General features: G+C 36.9%; 1 protein-coding gene across 3 annotated transcripts in view; it reads right to left on the reverse strand.

The window, feature by feature from the left end:
• Positions 1-6,276: 6,276 nt before the first annotated feature.
• The window catches only part of BLTP3B (bridge-like lipid transfer protein family member 3B), a 52,723-nt gene continuing 42,162 nt past the window's right edge, over positions 6,277-16,837 (reverse strand). For 2 of the 3 annotated variants that reach the window (XM_050323420.1, XM_050323419.1), the window contains 4 exons: positions 14,695-14,951; positions 12,421-12,529; positions 9,642-9,808; positions 6,277-8,953 (listed from right to left, as the gene is read on the reverse strand). In XM_050323420.1, coding sequence (XP_050179377.1) covers positions 8,828-8,953; positions 9,642-9,808; positions 12,421-12,529; positions 14,695-14,951 — 659 coding nt within the window. In that variant the 3' untranslated portion in view covers positions 6,277-8,827. Of the gene's footprint in view, positions 8,954-9,641; positions 9,809-11,693; positions 11,806-12,420; positions 12,530-14,694; positions 14,952-16,837 lie in introns of those variants that run through there. The other variant, XM_050323421.1, reaches the window with a different exon arrangement.

The raw sequence follows: 16,837 nt of genomic DNA on the forward strand, positions 1-16,837 counted from the left end.
ATATACAACAACACAGTGACTCCGATGTTAAGAGTACTCCTGCTGTCTGCCAAAAGGAACAATTAATATCAAACTTGTCAGAGATGGTGATTTTGTGAAGCTGATACTTGGCTCCTAGCACAAGATTAGGGTCCTTACATATTTTATTCCGTTAGCCCAACAATAAAAAGGTTTTTCATTCCTAATTACTTCTTCAAGCCCCACAAAACAACATTCTAGAGTGGTTATTAAAATTTGAAAGCTACTCCTGCACTGCCTAGGGAGGAAAGTTATTGCTTTTTTTTTTGCATGAGGACATGGTTATGCAGTGAAATTCTAAATCTCATTTATCTCTTGTGTAGCTGGATTACAGAGAAAAATATTAGCATGAGTAATTTGCTTCCTAATGTGCAACTTCCTCATTTTGAGCCTTCTAACAATACAATAGATTTTGGTACAATATAATAATTGGTAAAGTCTATGGCTAAACCAGCCGATTCATTTAATTTATACTTATGATTTATCTGAACCAAAGGTGACTATCAACCCCAGGCCCTACTAATTTTAATTCAGCAGCTAAGTTAAAGCTAAGATCTCAGAGGCAGAACCATGCACAAAAAAATATTACATGTAAGATTAATGTTTTAAGAACACAATTGACCTACCCCAGAGCATCTGTAGCAAAGGTAGCAGAGAGGATTACAGGATGACCACTCTTCTAACTGGAACTGATTCAGCAAAACACATTTAGACATTAATCTGGATTCTTTTACATTGGAAGAAAACTGCTATGGCTATTCATGATAGATGTTCTCTTTTCGTATTGTATTAAGAAAATAGGGAGTACAGAGACACCCTCTGCTATGGATATGCAAATAGGTTGGGATCATCCTAGAAAAATATGCAATAATTAATGTAAAGTAATCTTTAATCAAATAATTAAGTATAGCAAAGAGATTTGGGATAAGGGGAGTGTATTAAACAAGGTTAAATAACTAAGGTAGGATGAATAGTAGGATGAAATTCAAGTAGGAAAATTCTGAAGTCGCATAAAGCTGATATGTGCTGTTTTCTTCCATTTGTTTCTCTTTTCACACCTCTGGACCTGCCACACACTGTAGTTTCTTCAAAATAGATTTTGTGATGGCAAATCAGTGAGCTTCTGTGACAGTACGATTTTATCACATACTCCTTTTTATGTTGAAGATACCATATAACATTTTTAATATTGAAAAATCAAAATATGAGACTGTTTCCTCTTGTCCTATCACTTGTTTCTTGGGAGAAGAGACTTACAAATTTCCCCACAATCACCACTTAAGCAAGGAAAAAATTCAGATTAGATTTAGAAGCCAAGTAAATTTCTTTTGTTCCATGTAGGATTGTTTTTACAGCAAATCATAATTTTCCAGTTATTTTGAATGTTTTCATACATTTTTAATGTACCTGATCTAATGCACATTGTGTATACAGTATCTAAACATTCATAGCACCTGATTTAGTTAGTATTCAGCTTACCTTTGTTTATTGTACTTTTCTCTCTTGCCACAATTTTTAAACTTCTTTTCATAGAAATTCTTAGTCTCTCTTTTCTACTTCCTTCTACAATACAATACTGTCTTTCTCACAGGGAAGATTACCCTGTTAGGCTGGTTGCAGTGAAAACGTACATCATGCCTAGGACATGTTTGTGTTAGAGCTCTGCTTCATCCTTTTTTAAGTATGTGCAGTTTCAGTTAAGTTTTGTCAGTAACTTCATCTCCAGTGCTTCAGTCTCAGCCTCTTCTGGCAGGCCCATTTCTAGTGGATATCAGGGACAGTACAGCGGGTGAGATCTCATGGTAACTGGTATAACTACATCTCCTGTTATTCATAAATCCCACTTTATCTAGGTTCTCTTGATTGGCAGAAGAAGTTTTCAAGTGTCCTTAAAGTGAACGGACATCAGCAAAATGGAGATTATGATGGTGTTTGTCAGTTAATAGCCAGCTACTACATACAGTATGATACTGCTCCACATACAAGTTTTATCACCAGATGGAGAAGAAAAAAAATAAATCTGTTACTTTCTATACTGCTGCTAGGTAAAAACATTGCTTTTGACTCCAGCAGCTGCAGACTTAAAGACAGCCACAATGACATTAAGGATGACAGCTATTCAGCCACACAGGAACATGTTTTCATGAATAAGGTGCCCAGAATTTGTTCTAGTGTATCGTTTTCCCTATGCTTATTTCAAATACTTTCCTTTTTTCCTCCTTCCTGACAGCGGTGACTTACAGTAGCTAAATAAGGGACATGTTTTGCATAATGAGAAGGCAAAAGAGATTAACTCTAGGTTGTCTTTGCCTGCTAAAATATTTTGTCAAGTCCCATTTCAAGGAGTCTTTTAAATCTTCTTATCGTTATGACTTTGAAGGAAGACTTTCCTGTTGCATAAGCTGAAAATGCTTCTGATAATTGCAAAGGAAGGTTTAAGAACAGCGTTCAGGTCATGACCACTCCCAGATATATCTTCAGATGAGTTTGAGTTGGAAACTTAACTTGTAGTTTTCCATGAGTTACATTGCCAACTGTCAGTGATTTGAAGGGATTTGGGATCCCGTTAAAGCAAATAGCTCTGATACTGCTTTAAAGAATTTCTCAGTGACTGTTTGCAACTTACCATATTTCTTACATTACTTCTGGATAGGAAATTAAATGCTGGGAGTGATATATTTTTTATAAGTTTTTTAAGAAGTTGTTGTTTAAATATTTCCAAATATGTATATACTCAAAAAGTCTAAATAGATTTTTTTTTTTTTTTGGGGGGGGGAATATTTCAAAAATATCGAATCTCATGTTTTAGAAGGAAATGATACTTCTGGAGTCTTCTTGCTATCTTCCTGCTAAGTTTGAGCAGAGAAGCCTCATTTCTACATCAAAGTCCGTTCAGGTAAGTGGCTGTGATTGTGTTGGTGTCCAGTATATTGTCATATTCTGCAACATGTTTTGGTATGTGGCATTGCAAAATGAGACCTTAAAAATCTCTCCATCATACCTGAGTTGCAGTCTCTTGTTAGAAATATAATTAATAAGTGGAAGGAACAAACCACATCAAGATTCCAGAGGAATGAAGAGACAGCTGCTTTCTCTGCTATTTTTTCTATTTGACAAAATTAAGCGACCCCATTCCTACAGTAAATTTTATATAGAATGTTTTTGTCTCTGCTTAGTCATTCTGCCTGTAAGTTTCTGAATAGCCAAACAGGATATAAAAAGAAGTAACTCCAGATCACTTACCACACACTATAGTGTTAATATAAACTATCTTGTTAGATTACCATCTGGTGAAGGTGAGCATTTGTAAAGCACTACTTTTGGTTATTCCCAAAGAAATATAGAAAACCTCTCTATATGCTCAGTTTATTAAAAACGAGGGGGTTTTCCTAGTTAGCAAGAAAATTGAACAAATAAATTGTTGACATCAAGGTGGAGTTGTGCATCTATACAATGACAGCAAAACGAGACAAAATAATTCTAAACTTTTAACAGATAATGATAAAGGACAAAATAATCTGATAAACATTTTACCATAAACGGGAAAATATGTACAAAAATATGCTTTAAGAATTTATTTAAAGCTAAAGGGAGGAAGAAAACCTTTCTTCTAACACTGTTCAGGCAGTTCATGTGATTTATTTAAAGAGGAAGTGTGTCATAAAGAAGGCGGTAGAGAAAATGATAAAATATCCAAATTAAAAGTGGAAAAAAAAAAATCACGAGATTAAGCATCAAAAGTTTATAACAACACGAGATTCTACCCTGACATTTTCTACTGCGATGCGGCAGCCGATGGGTGAGGGCGCCAGGCGCGCTGGTACCCAGGGAAAATGAGGCCGCAAGTGACTCCCGCACTGCCACCAAGCGGCGGCGGCGGGAGGGGCGCTCTGCCCCAGTCGCGGTTTTGAACGAAAAGCGACTAAAACGTTCGCATTCTGAGAACTGATTAAGCACGGCTTTTCTCCCTAGTAAAACATGAACCATCATAGACTGCAATATGGTAACTCTCGTTGAAAAGTTATCTTTCCAATGCCGAAAAACCCCGAGTTACTAGAACAATATAATTACACTGATAAAAGTATTTATAACAGTTGCACCTTCCATGGTAATGGTGTACTGTGGTTTGCAGATAATATGAAAACATCCAGATTTGTTCCATAGATAAGCTGCTTCTTTATTCATTGACTGCTGGCTCAGACTACCACTTCTGAAGTGCTCATTTGTTCATGTCTCTGTCAAATGTTTAAATGACTTACCAATTATCTAACTCAAATTAAATCATTGTGGTTTCAAGCATACTCTGTCCTAGGAGAACTGCATTAACCAGTTCATGCATTACGCTCCACACACTACCAGCTTACTCTCACAGAAGATACGGCATAAGTGCATCTTATTTTTACTTCCAAAACAATGCTCTCAGAAATTAGACAATGCAAGATTTCATACTGAGATTGCATGATTGAAAGCTTTAGGAAATAGACATATTACACTTCTGCTCATTTGAAAATGGGTGATGGCAACTAAAGGGAAGGCAGGAGATAGTGGAAAAAAATAACAAAATACAGATACTTGAATTTAGGGATGGCTTGGGCAATGGTAGATAAAACTAAAATGACCTTTTAAAAAAGTTAATATTTACCCATTTAAGTAGCTGGCAATATGAAAGATTCATCTCTTTAGGATGCAAAATTTACCCCTTATTTTGGGTGAGAACAAAGGCTACCAAGAGTTTAGGTTGACTTTTGAAAATTCCTGCAACTTGTTTCAGCTAGCAAGTAGTGTGACACATTCTGTAATATTTAAGGCATTCTATAATATTTAAAAGCTGTAAGTTGCAGAAGTATTTTTTAAATATTAATTTTAAAGTGTTCAAAATATATTTTGTAATTAAAATTGTGGTTTTTTTATATAAGCATGCTAAAAAGACCTAGAACTGTAACTACACAGCTTCTATGTACTATCAATCTTATGATTTACACTTTTTCTTGATTTTATTGAGAAATAGAGCTTTGTTCCTTCAGTGAAGACCACTATTCCTATACAAGTTTTGCATCCCTTAAATACTGATTAGTGTGATCTTTGTGCTGTTCTTGCTTTCAGGTTCCATGTGATTACTAAGCAGTACAGGATGAGGACAGGCACTACCACAGAATTAAACAGAGTGCAGTTGAACACAGCGTTTGGAGCCTGCACCACTCAAAACCCCGTGTTAGCCTCAGGACATGAGAGATATGCTTCAGCACTACAGAGCCTGCCACTAGGTTCACACTGACAGGTATCTTCACCCAGGCAGAGGAAATGGGGCAGCTATTCAAAAGCTAGTCAGCAAAAGTGAAGTGGCACGGGTTGGAATTAAAAAAAGATAAAGTTGTATTGCAGGGCTGTCAAAAACTCATTTTCCTACTGTGAGGGATGAATTAGTGGATTTCACAGCCAGTGCCCACAATTTCATTGCTACTTAACATATTAGCAAGGTCATGTTTTGTGCCTACAAAAGATAAAAAGACATTGAATTATATCAACAGCTGAATTGGAATATGAAGTACTCTTTAATATTTGCAGATGGCAACAGTGAGCTGAAAATCTACTTCAAGCATTTTGTGATGAATGTTTTAAGAACTAGACAAGCACTTTTTTTCCATACAGAAACCATTTTCCTCATCATTACTTACCTGAAATCCGGTCACTGTGGGGAGTTTGCTTCTGCACTACCTTACATACATTTTGATCTCTTGGAATTGTAGATGCTTGATAAAGTCTTTACCTTTATTATCACATTCCCCTTACATTTATTATAAAATTATTTTCAATAAAGGTAACCATTATCATGTCAGATTGTAGGAAGTGTTCTGTAGCTAGGAGTTATCCTTTAGAGATCAATTATGATCCCAGTTTAAGACTCCCAGGTAAATTCCTAAGGGAGACAGTGTACAAACAGACATGGCTAATGGGATGGGAAATAAAAAACTTAGGCAGGAGCGGTGGGGGAGGGGAAAGGCAATTCCCTCCCAGCCAGTGCCATAGTCCCCTGCACCAACAGCCATGGTCGGCTTAATCCAGGGAACAGGGACATCAGAGAACAGGGATGATCTCCACAAAGCTGCCTCTCCAACAGGCCTTTTATAATTAATACTGTAAGGCCACATAATTTTGATTTAAAACTGGTGCTTATCAACAATGGTAAGAGTTAGTGAGAACTAGAACAGCGTGTGCCAGAATGATTCAGTGACCAAGCCTGGGAAAGGGCTCAGACTCTTCAAGGTGAGCTAACGTGAAAGCTTTATTCGGCATTAAAATAGGAATTCTAAACAAGCTAACGAGTGTAGACCAGTTTAAATTTTCAAAAAATATAAAATAAAACTTGCTAACAGCTTGTCTGCAGGACTTCTGGAGTCAGTTTGCAGTATACACTGAAGTTCTCCAAGTTCTTTGCAGAATAAAAGCAGTGATTCATTCAAGAAGCTCCACTGATTGCACATTTCCTATCTAGGACTTAAGGAGGTTATGTCCACTGGCAGAGCCCTGAAGATGAATTAAGCCTTTTTTTTGTTTTTAATCTGAGGCTTTTCATAGCTATGCTTAGTATAACCTAAATGCACTTTCAAAAGTTAATTTATTACTTTGCCTCTGCATTTTTTTCAATAGCAGAACTCATTTTGGAGTGACACAGTACTATCACTCTCAGTGTTGTCAAGCTCACAGCCAAACACACCCATCTCTTCTGAACTGTGCACATATGATGCTCATTACTGCAAAACTGCCATGAAGTAGAAATGTATTCAGTTATAACAAAGTGCTAGGAAGTGATACCCTGAATTTCAACATCTGAGAAGGGCTGGTTTGGGCTATTGTTCTGAGTTTGGCTTCTGTTTGGCTTTTCTTAAAAGAAGCAGGTACTAGCTTGTGCAGTAATAAAGACAGGCATTTCATATTGCTATTTATTTATTTTTAAAAATTAGACAATTTTCAATGTAATATTCTAGCAACATGCTACTAAGCGCTCTATACATTCCTTTCTTCAGAATAATTCTAACTAGATCTTGGCAAGGATAAACCAAGTAAGAATTACTTTAATAGTACCAACCAGAATTAAACCAGTGGAGAAATACTCCCCTGAATCTGACATTGTATTTATGTGAAATTGCACCACTCCTATTTAATATTGTCTTAAATAACTGTTGAAATACAAATATTTAATTTTTCTATAGAAACATTGTATGTATATTTTTTCATCTTATTCAGAATAATAAAATAAAAATTTCCATGGGCATTAAGGGGAATTTCAACTAGGGTTCATAAGGCAGACTTTAAAATACTGCCTGAACCAGTTCTTCCACAGACTTCTTCATTAAAATCTACACACTTTCAATAACTATTTTCAGCAGTGCAAATTATGTGTCCTTCAAAAAGTTTTAATGAAAACCATTTTAATTAAAACTAGTTTGACAGCTTGCATACGCAAAGTCAAACCACAGGATACTAAATAATTGAGGAAATTTGCCTGCATATCTACAAACAAAACTTCCCCCCAACATCCAAAGGAGCAGAAACAATTGTGGTAGCAATTAAAAGATTTTCAGTTGTCAGATTCAAGGTCACTAGTTATTTTTACTTCTAGCAAAGACAATCTCTTACAGGCATCTATAGTTTTATATGTTGTTTCTTAAATTGTTTAGAAGCACACTCTTATATTCTCTATTTTACAGTGTTGTGCTTTTTTACTTATCCATCTGTACCAGTTTTTAGCTGAAAGTTATTCTTCAATTTGTACAAATCACCCATAATTTAAACTGTATAATTACATTTCATGTAATCTCACAATTTCATTGGGTAATTAAGTGATTCTCTACAGCTTTTTTATCAAAAAAAAGCAATATACAATTAATAAATCCCTGTAGGATTTTCCCCCCTCACAAACACTGACATTACATATTTAAATACATTGAACCAAATCCTTGGGCATGTCTGATGAGTTGTGCAGAAATCAGACATGAATACAAAATGGCTCAAAGCTCACCTGTCACAAAGGGCTGGATCCTAGTGCAGGGCTATATCCTCATCACAGAGAGAGGAAAAATAAAAAGTGTGAATGTCTAAATTACATCAGCTGTACAGATACAGTGGACCTTCAGGCAGGAGGAAAGCCCAGTAGTATGCCCTCTTACTGAAATTCTCCAGCATTTACTGTGGTATTTTAGGAGCACATATGGAAACAGTATAGGGAAGTCTATAGCACCAGAGGATTATTCTTAAAATCCTCTCTGGGCAAATTACACTGAATTTAGGGCCAGTTTAGGGCTGGTATTTTAATTTTCAGTAGCTATACTATTCTAGAGGATCTAGCCCATATCATCATAGTGCAAATGTAACATCTTGTATGGATACCTTCTGGTAACAATCAAACAACGTATCTTTAACAAACAGAGGTGCAGTTTGTTAGTGAGGCGTGGTACATAGGGTATACCTTCTTTCACAGTTGAGCCATCCACTTTTCAGAAAACATTTTAAAAATAACATTTCCTTTGATAATAATAAAAGTAGATGATATGATTTTTTCATTTGTAAATTAATAAAGTACAGTACAAACTGATTTTTCCAAAGTCAATTCAGTTTAAAATGAGCTGAAAAAAGTTACAATGTTTAATGAAAAATTCAGAATAGTACCTAGTTCACTTTTTTTTTTTGTAATGAGAAAACTTTGTCTGTGACCAAAAAAATAACCACATCTTCAAGTGATTTACAGACAGTATTTCAGATGCCACCATCACCTGAAGTTCTGATGTTCTTGTACTGCCAGAACACTACCCTACTGATGATCAACATTCATCTTCTTCATGTGATGAAGCAGGGCATCTTTTTCCATTTGGACCTCAGCAAGAGCCAGTTTGGCTTTAGCTAGTTCCCGTTTGAGACATTCATTTTCTTCAATAAGCTGAAATGATTGGGTGAGAAGAGAAAGCTATTAGTATTCCTGCATACTGACAACTTTTTCCATCACAGTAACTTTAAAATACCATATGCTCACATTCATTCCTGGGCTGAGGCTTGCTGGGGCTGAGTCAATTGCCACTGATTCCCAGTCAATGAGTGTAGAACACAGAGAGAGTTGATGCAATTAGCTCAAAAGGCAGGATAATCAGTGTTTTAGCTATGCCATTTCCATTCTAGAGTGGAGTGGAAATGACCCCAGGTTCTGAGCTCCAGGAACAGATTCTCACCCAGTAGAAAACCAAATGGATGTGTGGATGTGTTCTGTCATCATCAATTCAAAACCCAGGTATGACTGATAGATTAGTAAGGGTCTGACTAAACAGCCTAGTCCCTTGTGTTTGGCAGTTGTGTTGTACAGGGATGAGGGAGATGGGGAGAAGAAAACTCCCTCATAGAACTCTCTCTGATGTAAAGAAAAATAATCAGTGTGCAGTGTATTACTGCCCTATTTAGAAAGCAGTATTAAATTGCTGAGCCATACTGTAATATCCGGGATCCATATTTTCCATCTCAAACAGATTTCTAAACAGAAGTATATCCCACCCCCAGATAACCTAAGAATTATGATGATTAAGGATTGTAACATGATTTTGAGGGGGCAGGGGGAAGTAAGAATCAGTTCTTAATACCTCATTTTTAAGGAAGTCATCTGAATCCCTGCTTGATTTAGAAGGCCTCGGAATTTCACAAGTAATCTGCGTGGCTTGGTCCTTTGTTTTATGTCCAACAGGTTCCACTGCTTGCTGCAATTCACTACTTGAATTCATCTTTGACACATCATTTACTTTTTGATTATCTGTATCACAGAAATGGTGCATAGGGGTTTTGTCGAATGTTTTTTAAGGTTGATTCTTATCAGTCTAAAATTAAAAACATCTAAACCAAATATACCTATGATATTAAGTGCTTTTATATTTAACTCTCAAAATCAAATTTAAGAATAAAAAATAAAACTCATAACCTCTTAGAGAAAAGGAAGGAAGGAGGGAAGGAGCAATATGTAACTTCCTGCCTAAAGGAAATAAACACATTTTTATACTGACCAATAGCATCACCACAGAATATGCACTCTGAATAATAAGAAGTTTGAGAACTATTAATATTACTATTAATATACTGTCTACAGGTCTCTCTGAAGACTGCATTTACGTTTGAAGACACAGTGAGATAAACCTGCAGGATCAAGTTTTTAAATTAGATAATAACTTTAATTACTTGGCATTAAAGAAACTTTCTAGCATTTGTAACTGAAATGCAGTATAATATCTGTTAAAATACACTCCTTGACATCAAGAGGAAAAGTGAGGGTCAGGGTTCTCAGTAGTCTAAAAAATACTCTGTGACTGTTTTGTTTTTTAAACATTTCCTTCAAAACAAGAGTTTTCTGTTCATTACCCCCTCCTCTCGCCACACCCACGTGAGGACTCAAAAAATGTAGCACTACAGACATGTATCACTGATGTGCAGATGGCATTTAACCTATGCCTTTGAAATCACTGTACCTGAGCAGTCCAAGACAAATATAGGGATCAAAGCACTTCAGCAAAAAGGGAAAAAAATATGAGCTAAAAGAAACCTTAAAACTATTTTCTAACTATATTATGAAACTTTCAATGTTTAGTATAAAAAGATGACCAAAATACATTGAACATCTTTAAGAACTCACACAATGCATTAGATAACGTGCAAAAATTAAAATACAAGCAAATCATGCCACAGCACACCTCTGAGAAGTCTGGTCCATTCTTTATATACCCTTCCATCAGGTGGATAAAGGGGGCATTAAGATCTCCCTGCAGCCTCTCAAGTCATACAATCTCAGCCTTCCTCAAGTCATACAATACATTGCGTACTGCTGGATTAACATATTTGGGACCTGGATGAAAGGGTGTGTGCACTCTGCAGTTTTGTGAACTCCACCAAACTCAAGGGTAGGTGACTGACACACTGATGGGCAAAGCTGTTTTTCAGAGGAACCTGGCCAGGCTGGAGAGATGGACTGACTGGAGCCTCATGAAGTTGAGCTGAAGCCAATGTGAAGTCCTGCAGCTGAGAGTCCATAACCTCTTGCTCTGCTACAGGTTGGGAACCAACTGGACAGAAAGCAAAATTGCCCAAAATGACCTGTAGGCCTTGGTCAACAAGCTTTATCATGAGTCAACAGTGAGCTCTGACAACAGAAACCAGGGACATGCAGGCTGTACTAGCAAGGGTATAGACAGCAAGATGAGGGAAGTTATTATTCCCCAATACTCACACCAGTGAGACCACATCTGGAATACTGGATCCAGTTTTGGATTCCCTAGTGTGAGAAAGTATAGATACTGACAGCAGAGGATCACCAACATAATTGTGGCCAGGAGCACATGCTGTACAAATGAGGGGCCCAGCAACATGCACTCGTCAAATCTGAAGATGAGAAGGCTGTGGAGTGATCTTAATGCCACCTTTGCCTGCCTAGTGGAAGGGTATAGAGAAGGTGAACCAGACGTCCCTGGGGTGCTTGGCAAGTGCTCAAGCACCTCTGTCTGAGAGGGTAGACAGGAGGCAATAGACACAAGCTGCAACAAAGGAAATTCTAATTACACAATACAAAAAAAAAAAAACCATAAGAGTGGCAAACACTGGGACAGATTACTTATGGTAGGTTGTGGTATCCTTTTTTGATGCTCAAAACTTGCCTGGACAGGGCATTGAGCAACTTGATCTAATCTGCCCCTGCATTGAGCTAGGAGTAGGACCAGATGACCTCTAGAGGCTCCTTCCAACCTAGATTATGATTCTTTGACATATCTGTGAAAGACAACAGTAAAGTTCCAGCTCTATATGTATTGCCTTGTTATGAGTATTTAGTATTTGCCCATGCATGTAAAAAAAACCCCAATCCTGTAAGCACATACATGCTTCATGAAAAGTACAATATTAAATCACTGTTCTAAATGCAAATCTCAGTGCAACCTGCTGCCAGGGCAGCACTGTGATACACAGAATTGGAAATTGCTACTTGCACTTCTTAAATAGTCTTTTAATTAAAAAATAAATATTACACAAAACCACAAAGATGGTAATCATTCTGATAATCCGTAAAGAAAAGAATTTTTTTTTTTGGTTTTTACTCAAAGGAACCTAAAGTTATCGTGATGAAGTGCTATGCACTGATGAAACATTTCCTGATGATGTTGTATGCATAGTTTTATTTCTCTCAGGTCGATTCAGCTGTAGGTTATCACAGCCAATATACTGTTCCAAAAGGTAACTTTCCTCTATGTGACAACACTTAGAATTAAGGCATATAGAAACAACAGCTTCCACAAATTATCATCATTTCATTATTAGCCACATGTATGCACAAAGGAAATAACAGTAAGATTATAAAACTGAATTATGAAGGTGCAGGATTATACAAACCTCTAATGACAAAAGTGCCATCATCATTTCTTTCTATCCAGAGTATGTCAATATGCAGCTTTATGGGTACCACCTCAGATGCCTTGAGATTTTCACGTGGACTATCATCCTAAAAAAATACATGTATTCAAAAATGAGTTTACCAGAAAATCAAAATAGCTAATTAGGATGTTCATTTAAACATAAGTGGATTTAATGAAACTTGAAAGGGAACATTTCAGAGTAGAATTTTCTAACAGGATCTCCACTAAACTTTGCCTCCATTTTTTTCCCCCAGGGATCATATTAAAGGCTCAAATTTATCTGTGGAATAAGTCTGCTGAACTCAATATATAGTCTGACTAAAATACTTCAAAGTGTTTTCACAGGCATCTCAATAAGATTATATCCCAACTCAAGACATTCTTTAGCTCAGGAGCCTTCCGAGTAAGAGATAAGAAGCCTGCACTACATAGTATCTGATTTTCCCTTGAACTATTTAAGGATTGAATGGGTAGAGCTATCATTCTTGAGCAGATTTTGTCTTTTTAGAATTTAGCTTGGGATGCCACCAGCTGCATTTTAGTTATATTACTGTATTCAACAGAAGAGGAACTTCACAAATTACTTCTTTGGGGTATCCCTAGGAAGTCTTTATAGTTCATTATCCCTGTCAAGCAGAGTAACACAGACAATATAATCACAAACTATACATATCAGCATTAAACTCATACTAACAAAGATGCTGAGATATAACTTCCAAAGTTTCTTGAAACAGCATCGAGATTGCAGTAGAAAATGCACACAAGAAAATAATCTTTCTTAAATTCTTGCCCTGCCATAAAACACACTGCACCGTCTCACGCAGAAACAATAGAACACACTACATCAAATAGGCAACGCAGCAAACATTTGAACCATATCCTCTCACTCCTTATTACCCAACAACGCTATAGAAATGAATCATCTGTATGTCAAATTGCAGTTTATCAACCATCATGAATAACTTCACCATGACTTATGTGCACTGCTGAGCGAGTGCACTTCAGTGCTTTTGCTGCCAAGGAGACTCTTGTTGCCAGTTTATTAATGTACATTCCCCACCTCAAGTAGCTGCTTTCTCAAGAACATTTTGCTTAAGTCTGCCTTCTTGCCAATAACCCAGCACGATCCTGGTTTTAAATGCAAATGACTACATGTAAAGACTTTCCTATTTGCATTTGGGCATTCACATTTGGATACACTGAAATCTGAGGAACAGATCCACGGCTCTTAAACAAAGTAGTTGTGCTAATCCTGTAGTAAAAACATCTCTCTAGGAGTGCCTAAGGATCCTCAGGGGATGGAAAGGCTGTATCACTGAGGGAAGGAATACTGATGCAGTTTGAGTAGAACAGGATAGAGGTAACAATTGCCCTTCCAATCAAGAATGATCTTAGTAGAATCAAGGCCTTAGCCTCAGATGTAGCACTGAAGCTGCTCTTCCAGTCCTCACTTGTTTCAGAGTTTATATGGGTGATAATTACTTTCCAAAGTGATGGCACAATTTTCTTTAAGTTTCTTTGTGTTACTATTGTTCCACACCCCCCAAAAAAGTGTCCTCATCTTTATATTCAATGGTTGTGCAGTACAGAACTCATTATCTCCTTTACGTGGCTGAAAGAAAATCCCCTAGGAGAGTTTAGCAGGAGTGTCCTCTTAATGTTGCTATTTTAAACTACAGTGGTGAGAAAAGCTTGCATTATTTAGTATCTGTTTCTAGGTAGAGCAGAACATGAAATCTGGGTTGTAAGACACAGTGTATAAGTGAGTTGAACTGGAATTCTGTAACCTTTTTCCTTCTTTTGTACTGAACTTTCATTGCAAGAATTATCCTCCAAGCCGGAGAAAGAAATGACCGTTAAAATCCATGGTTTGTAATTAGAAAACCATTACTTTGCTGAGCAAAAAAGCTCAACCAGGAAAACCCACATTATGCCTCTAGAAGCTTGGTATACCTTACATGTAGAATTACCAGACACTGTCACTCTACAAGAGAGACTTGGGAGAGGAGGAAAAAGTATAAAATGTTAATTCATACAAATAGCTTGGTCATGCAGATAATTCCCCTCTAGGCATACCACAGAGCTAGCCAAATCTATGGATTTTTAAATTGTTTTAGTGCTATCTAAAGACCTTTCCAGAGTATGATAGCAATTTCTTTGAAGTTGACTGTATCCAGATTAGTAGTTTATCATCAAAGAAATAAGAACACAATTTTTTTAAAAGCAGCCAAATATCTCATTGTTAACATACTTTTAAATTAATCCTTGCATTAGAAACTTTTATCTTCATAGGCATCACTTCTGCAACAGTTTCATCTTCTAGAAAATGCTGAATGTTTGTAAGGGAAGAAGTTAGAAATTCAGCACTGAAGTTCTCCACATGACACTGAAGAAAACCATTTTTTACAGCTAGCAGTGAATGTACTACAGCACTAGGACCGTTTTCCCATCTCAGACTAATTTCAGGTGATGACTTAACAGGTCCAGCCACAGATTTACAGTCAGAACCTGTTGCAAAAGGAAAACAAATTTGCATTAAAATTTAGCAATGTACAAAAAAAGCAATTATGATGTAATTATTTCTGTCTCTATTGTCAAACTGGTTGTCCAAAAAGTACTTTAGAAGTATTATCCACAATAAGCAGCATTGCAAATACACAACTTCAGAGCAAATTTCCAAGTATATTACTTCAAAGTACAAAAAATAAACTAAGAATACATACAGGAACTAGTACCTCTCTGTGACAACAGAACGGACAATGCAGAAATATCACCATCCACAAAAAAATGTGTGCTTCCTTGGTGCCTTGACAATGGAAAACCAACTATTTTGCGTACTTTTCCGCTAATTCCTTAAATTTTAATTCACAAAAATATTTCAGTGAGTTCTCTCTCTCAGGAGAGCAAACATTTTCTTGGAAAGGGTAAGTTTCCTGACTCAGGAAACATAAGTAGCAATGCAGTAAGATGGAGAACGTGGCTGCATAGTGCTTCCATTTTTGGGTGGCAGTAGATTTAAACCTTAAAAAAACCCTGGCAGTTTTTTGTTAATTTCATTATCTTTAATCAGTAAGGACAACTGCAGCATTCAACTATGAAGTTCTAAAAATCATTTTAAAAAATCTGTTACATTATATGTTATACAATAATTTAAGGTAACCAGATTGTGGGGGAAGTAGTATCCATTTCTTGTACAAAAAAGAAGGTTCACCACCAGACATAACTACACCATGGGATTCTCAAGTCATCTGGTCACTATGATGGCTAACCTACAGAAATTATCTGTAAGACAAAAAGCATAATCTCAGTAACTACACAAAAGCAAGCACTGAAACTTGAAAGATAACTCAAGAAACTAATTCAAGTAAAATCAACTGAATTATGTCAATTCAGCATGCAACAGACACTGCCTTGAGCTACAGCAGCCTGACAAAGTAATTAATTTGCTTTCCTATCTGTAGATTAATTGGGTTCCTCTTTCTGTATAGTGCCTAGTTCTCATGGACAACCTGGCAGAGCAGTGAGTCAGGACATGTGCACTTATCTACTGGCACTAGAGTGAGAGCAGATAGACACATTGTCAAACTGGGCCAACAAAAAACCAATGGGAAGAACTGTAAATGAACACGAGAATCTTCAGCCTCTGATGTGAACCAGGATCTTTCCCTTTGTTACCTCTGTGAATAGAGGCTTCCACAACACCAGCAGCCATGACTCCATCCTTCAGTCCTTCCAAAGTTTAAGAATTGCTAAAACTCATATTCCTCCTTCCAAAAAAAAAAAAAAAAAAAAAAACCAAAAACAAACAAAAACAAAAACCAACAAAAAAACCCTCAAACCCCAACCAAACAGAAAAATACCCACAGGTGCCTCTTTTGGCTCCAGTCCAAACAGAAGCAAATAAGCTACCAACAGTTCTGGAGAAGAAGGGCAACTCTCCAGATGCAAGAACAATGACCACTCTGTTCAATGGATCTCTGCAATTGGTTTGGGAAAATTTGTTTCCCTCAAGGATTTATATTCTTCCCACAAATACAGATAAAGAAATAAGCATTAAGCATTTCTGCACCAGAAAATGCCTGCATCATTGCTGGGAGAATCCAAAGTGCAGAAAAACAGCCGAGGAAAAGACCACACATTTAACCTCAGTCATTAAGCCAATCTTAGTTACCTTGCAGATATTTGAAAGGGGCAGAGTCAAGGGAAGATGGAGTAAAAATTGTGTTAAACAATTTGGAAGCTGCTATGAACTGCTGTCCCCTTCTCACAAGCATGTCAAGGTCTCAGTAAAAGCACTATCCTTCCCACAGTACCTCTGCCACATTCCATCCCCCCTTCTTCTGTTACTGCTGCCAGACAAGATCTGATAAAGGCATAGTCCTGCATCCAGGCCT

This window comes from Myiozetetes cayanensis, unplaced genomic scaffold (genome assembly GCF_022539395.1).
Source record: "Myiozetetes cayanensis isolate MyiCay16 unplaced genomic scaffold, myiCay2020 scf3, whole genome shotgun sequence".
NCBI classification, from domain to species: Eukaryota; Metazoa; Chordata; class Aves; order Passeriformes; family Tyrannidae; genus Myiozetetes; species Myiozetetes cayanensis.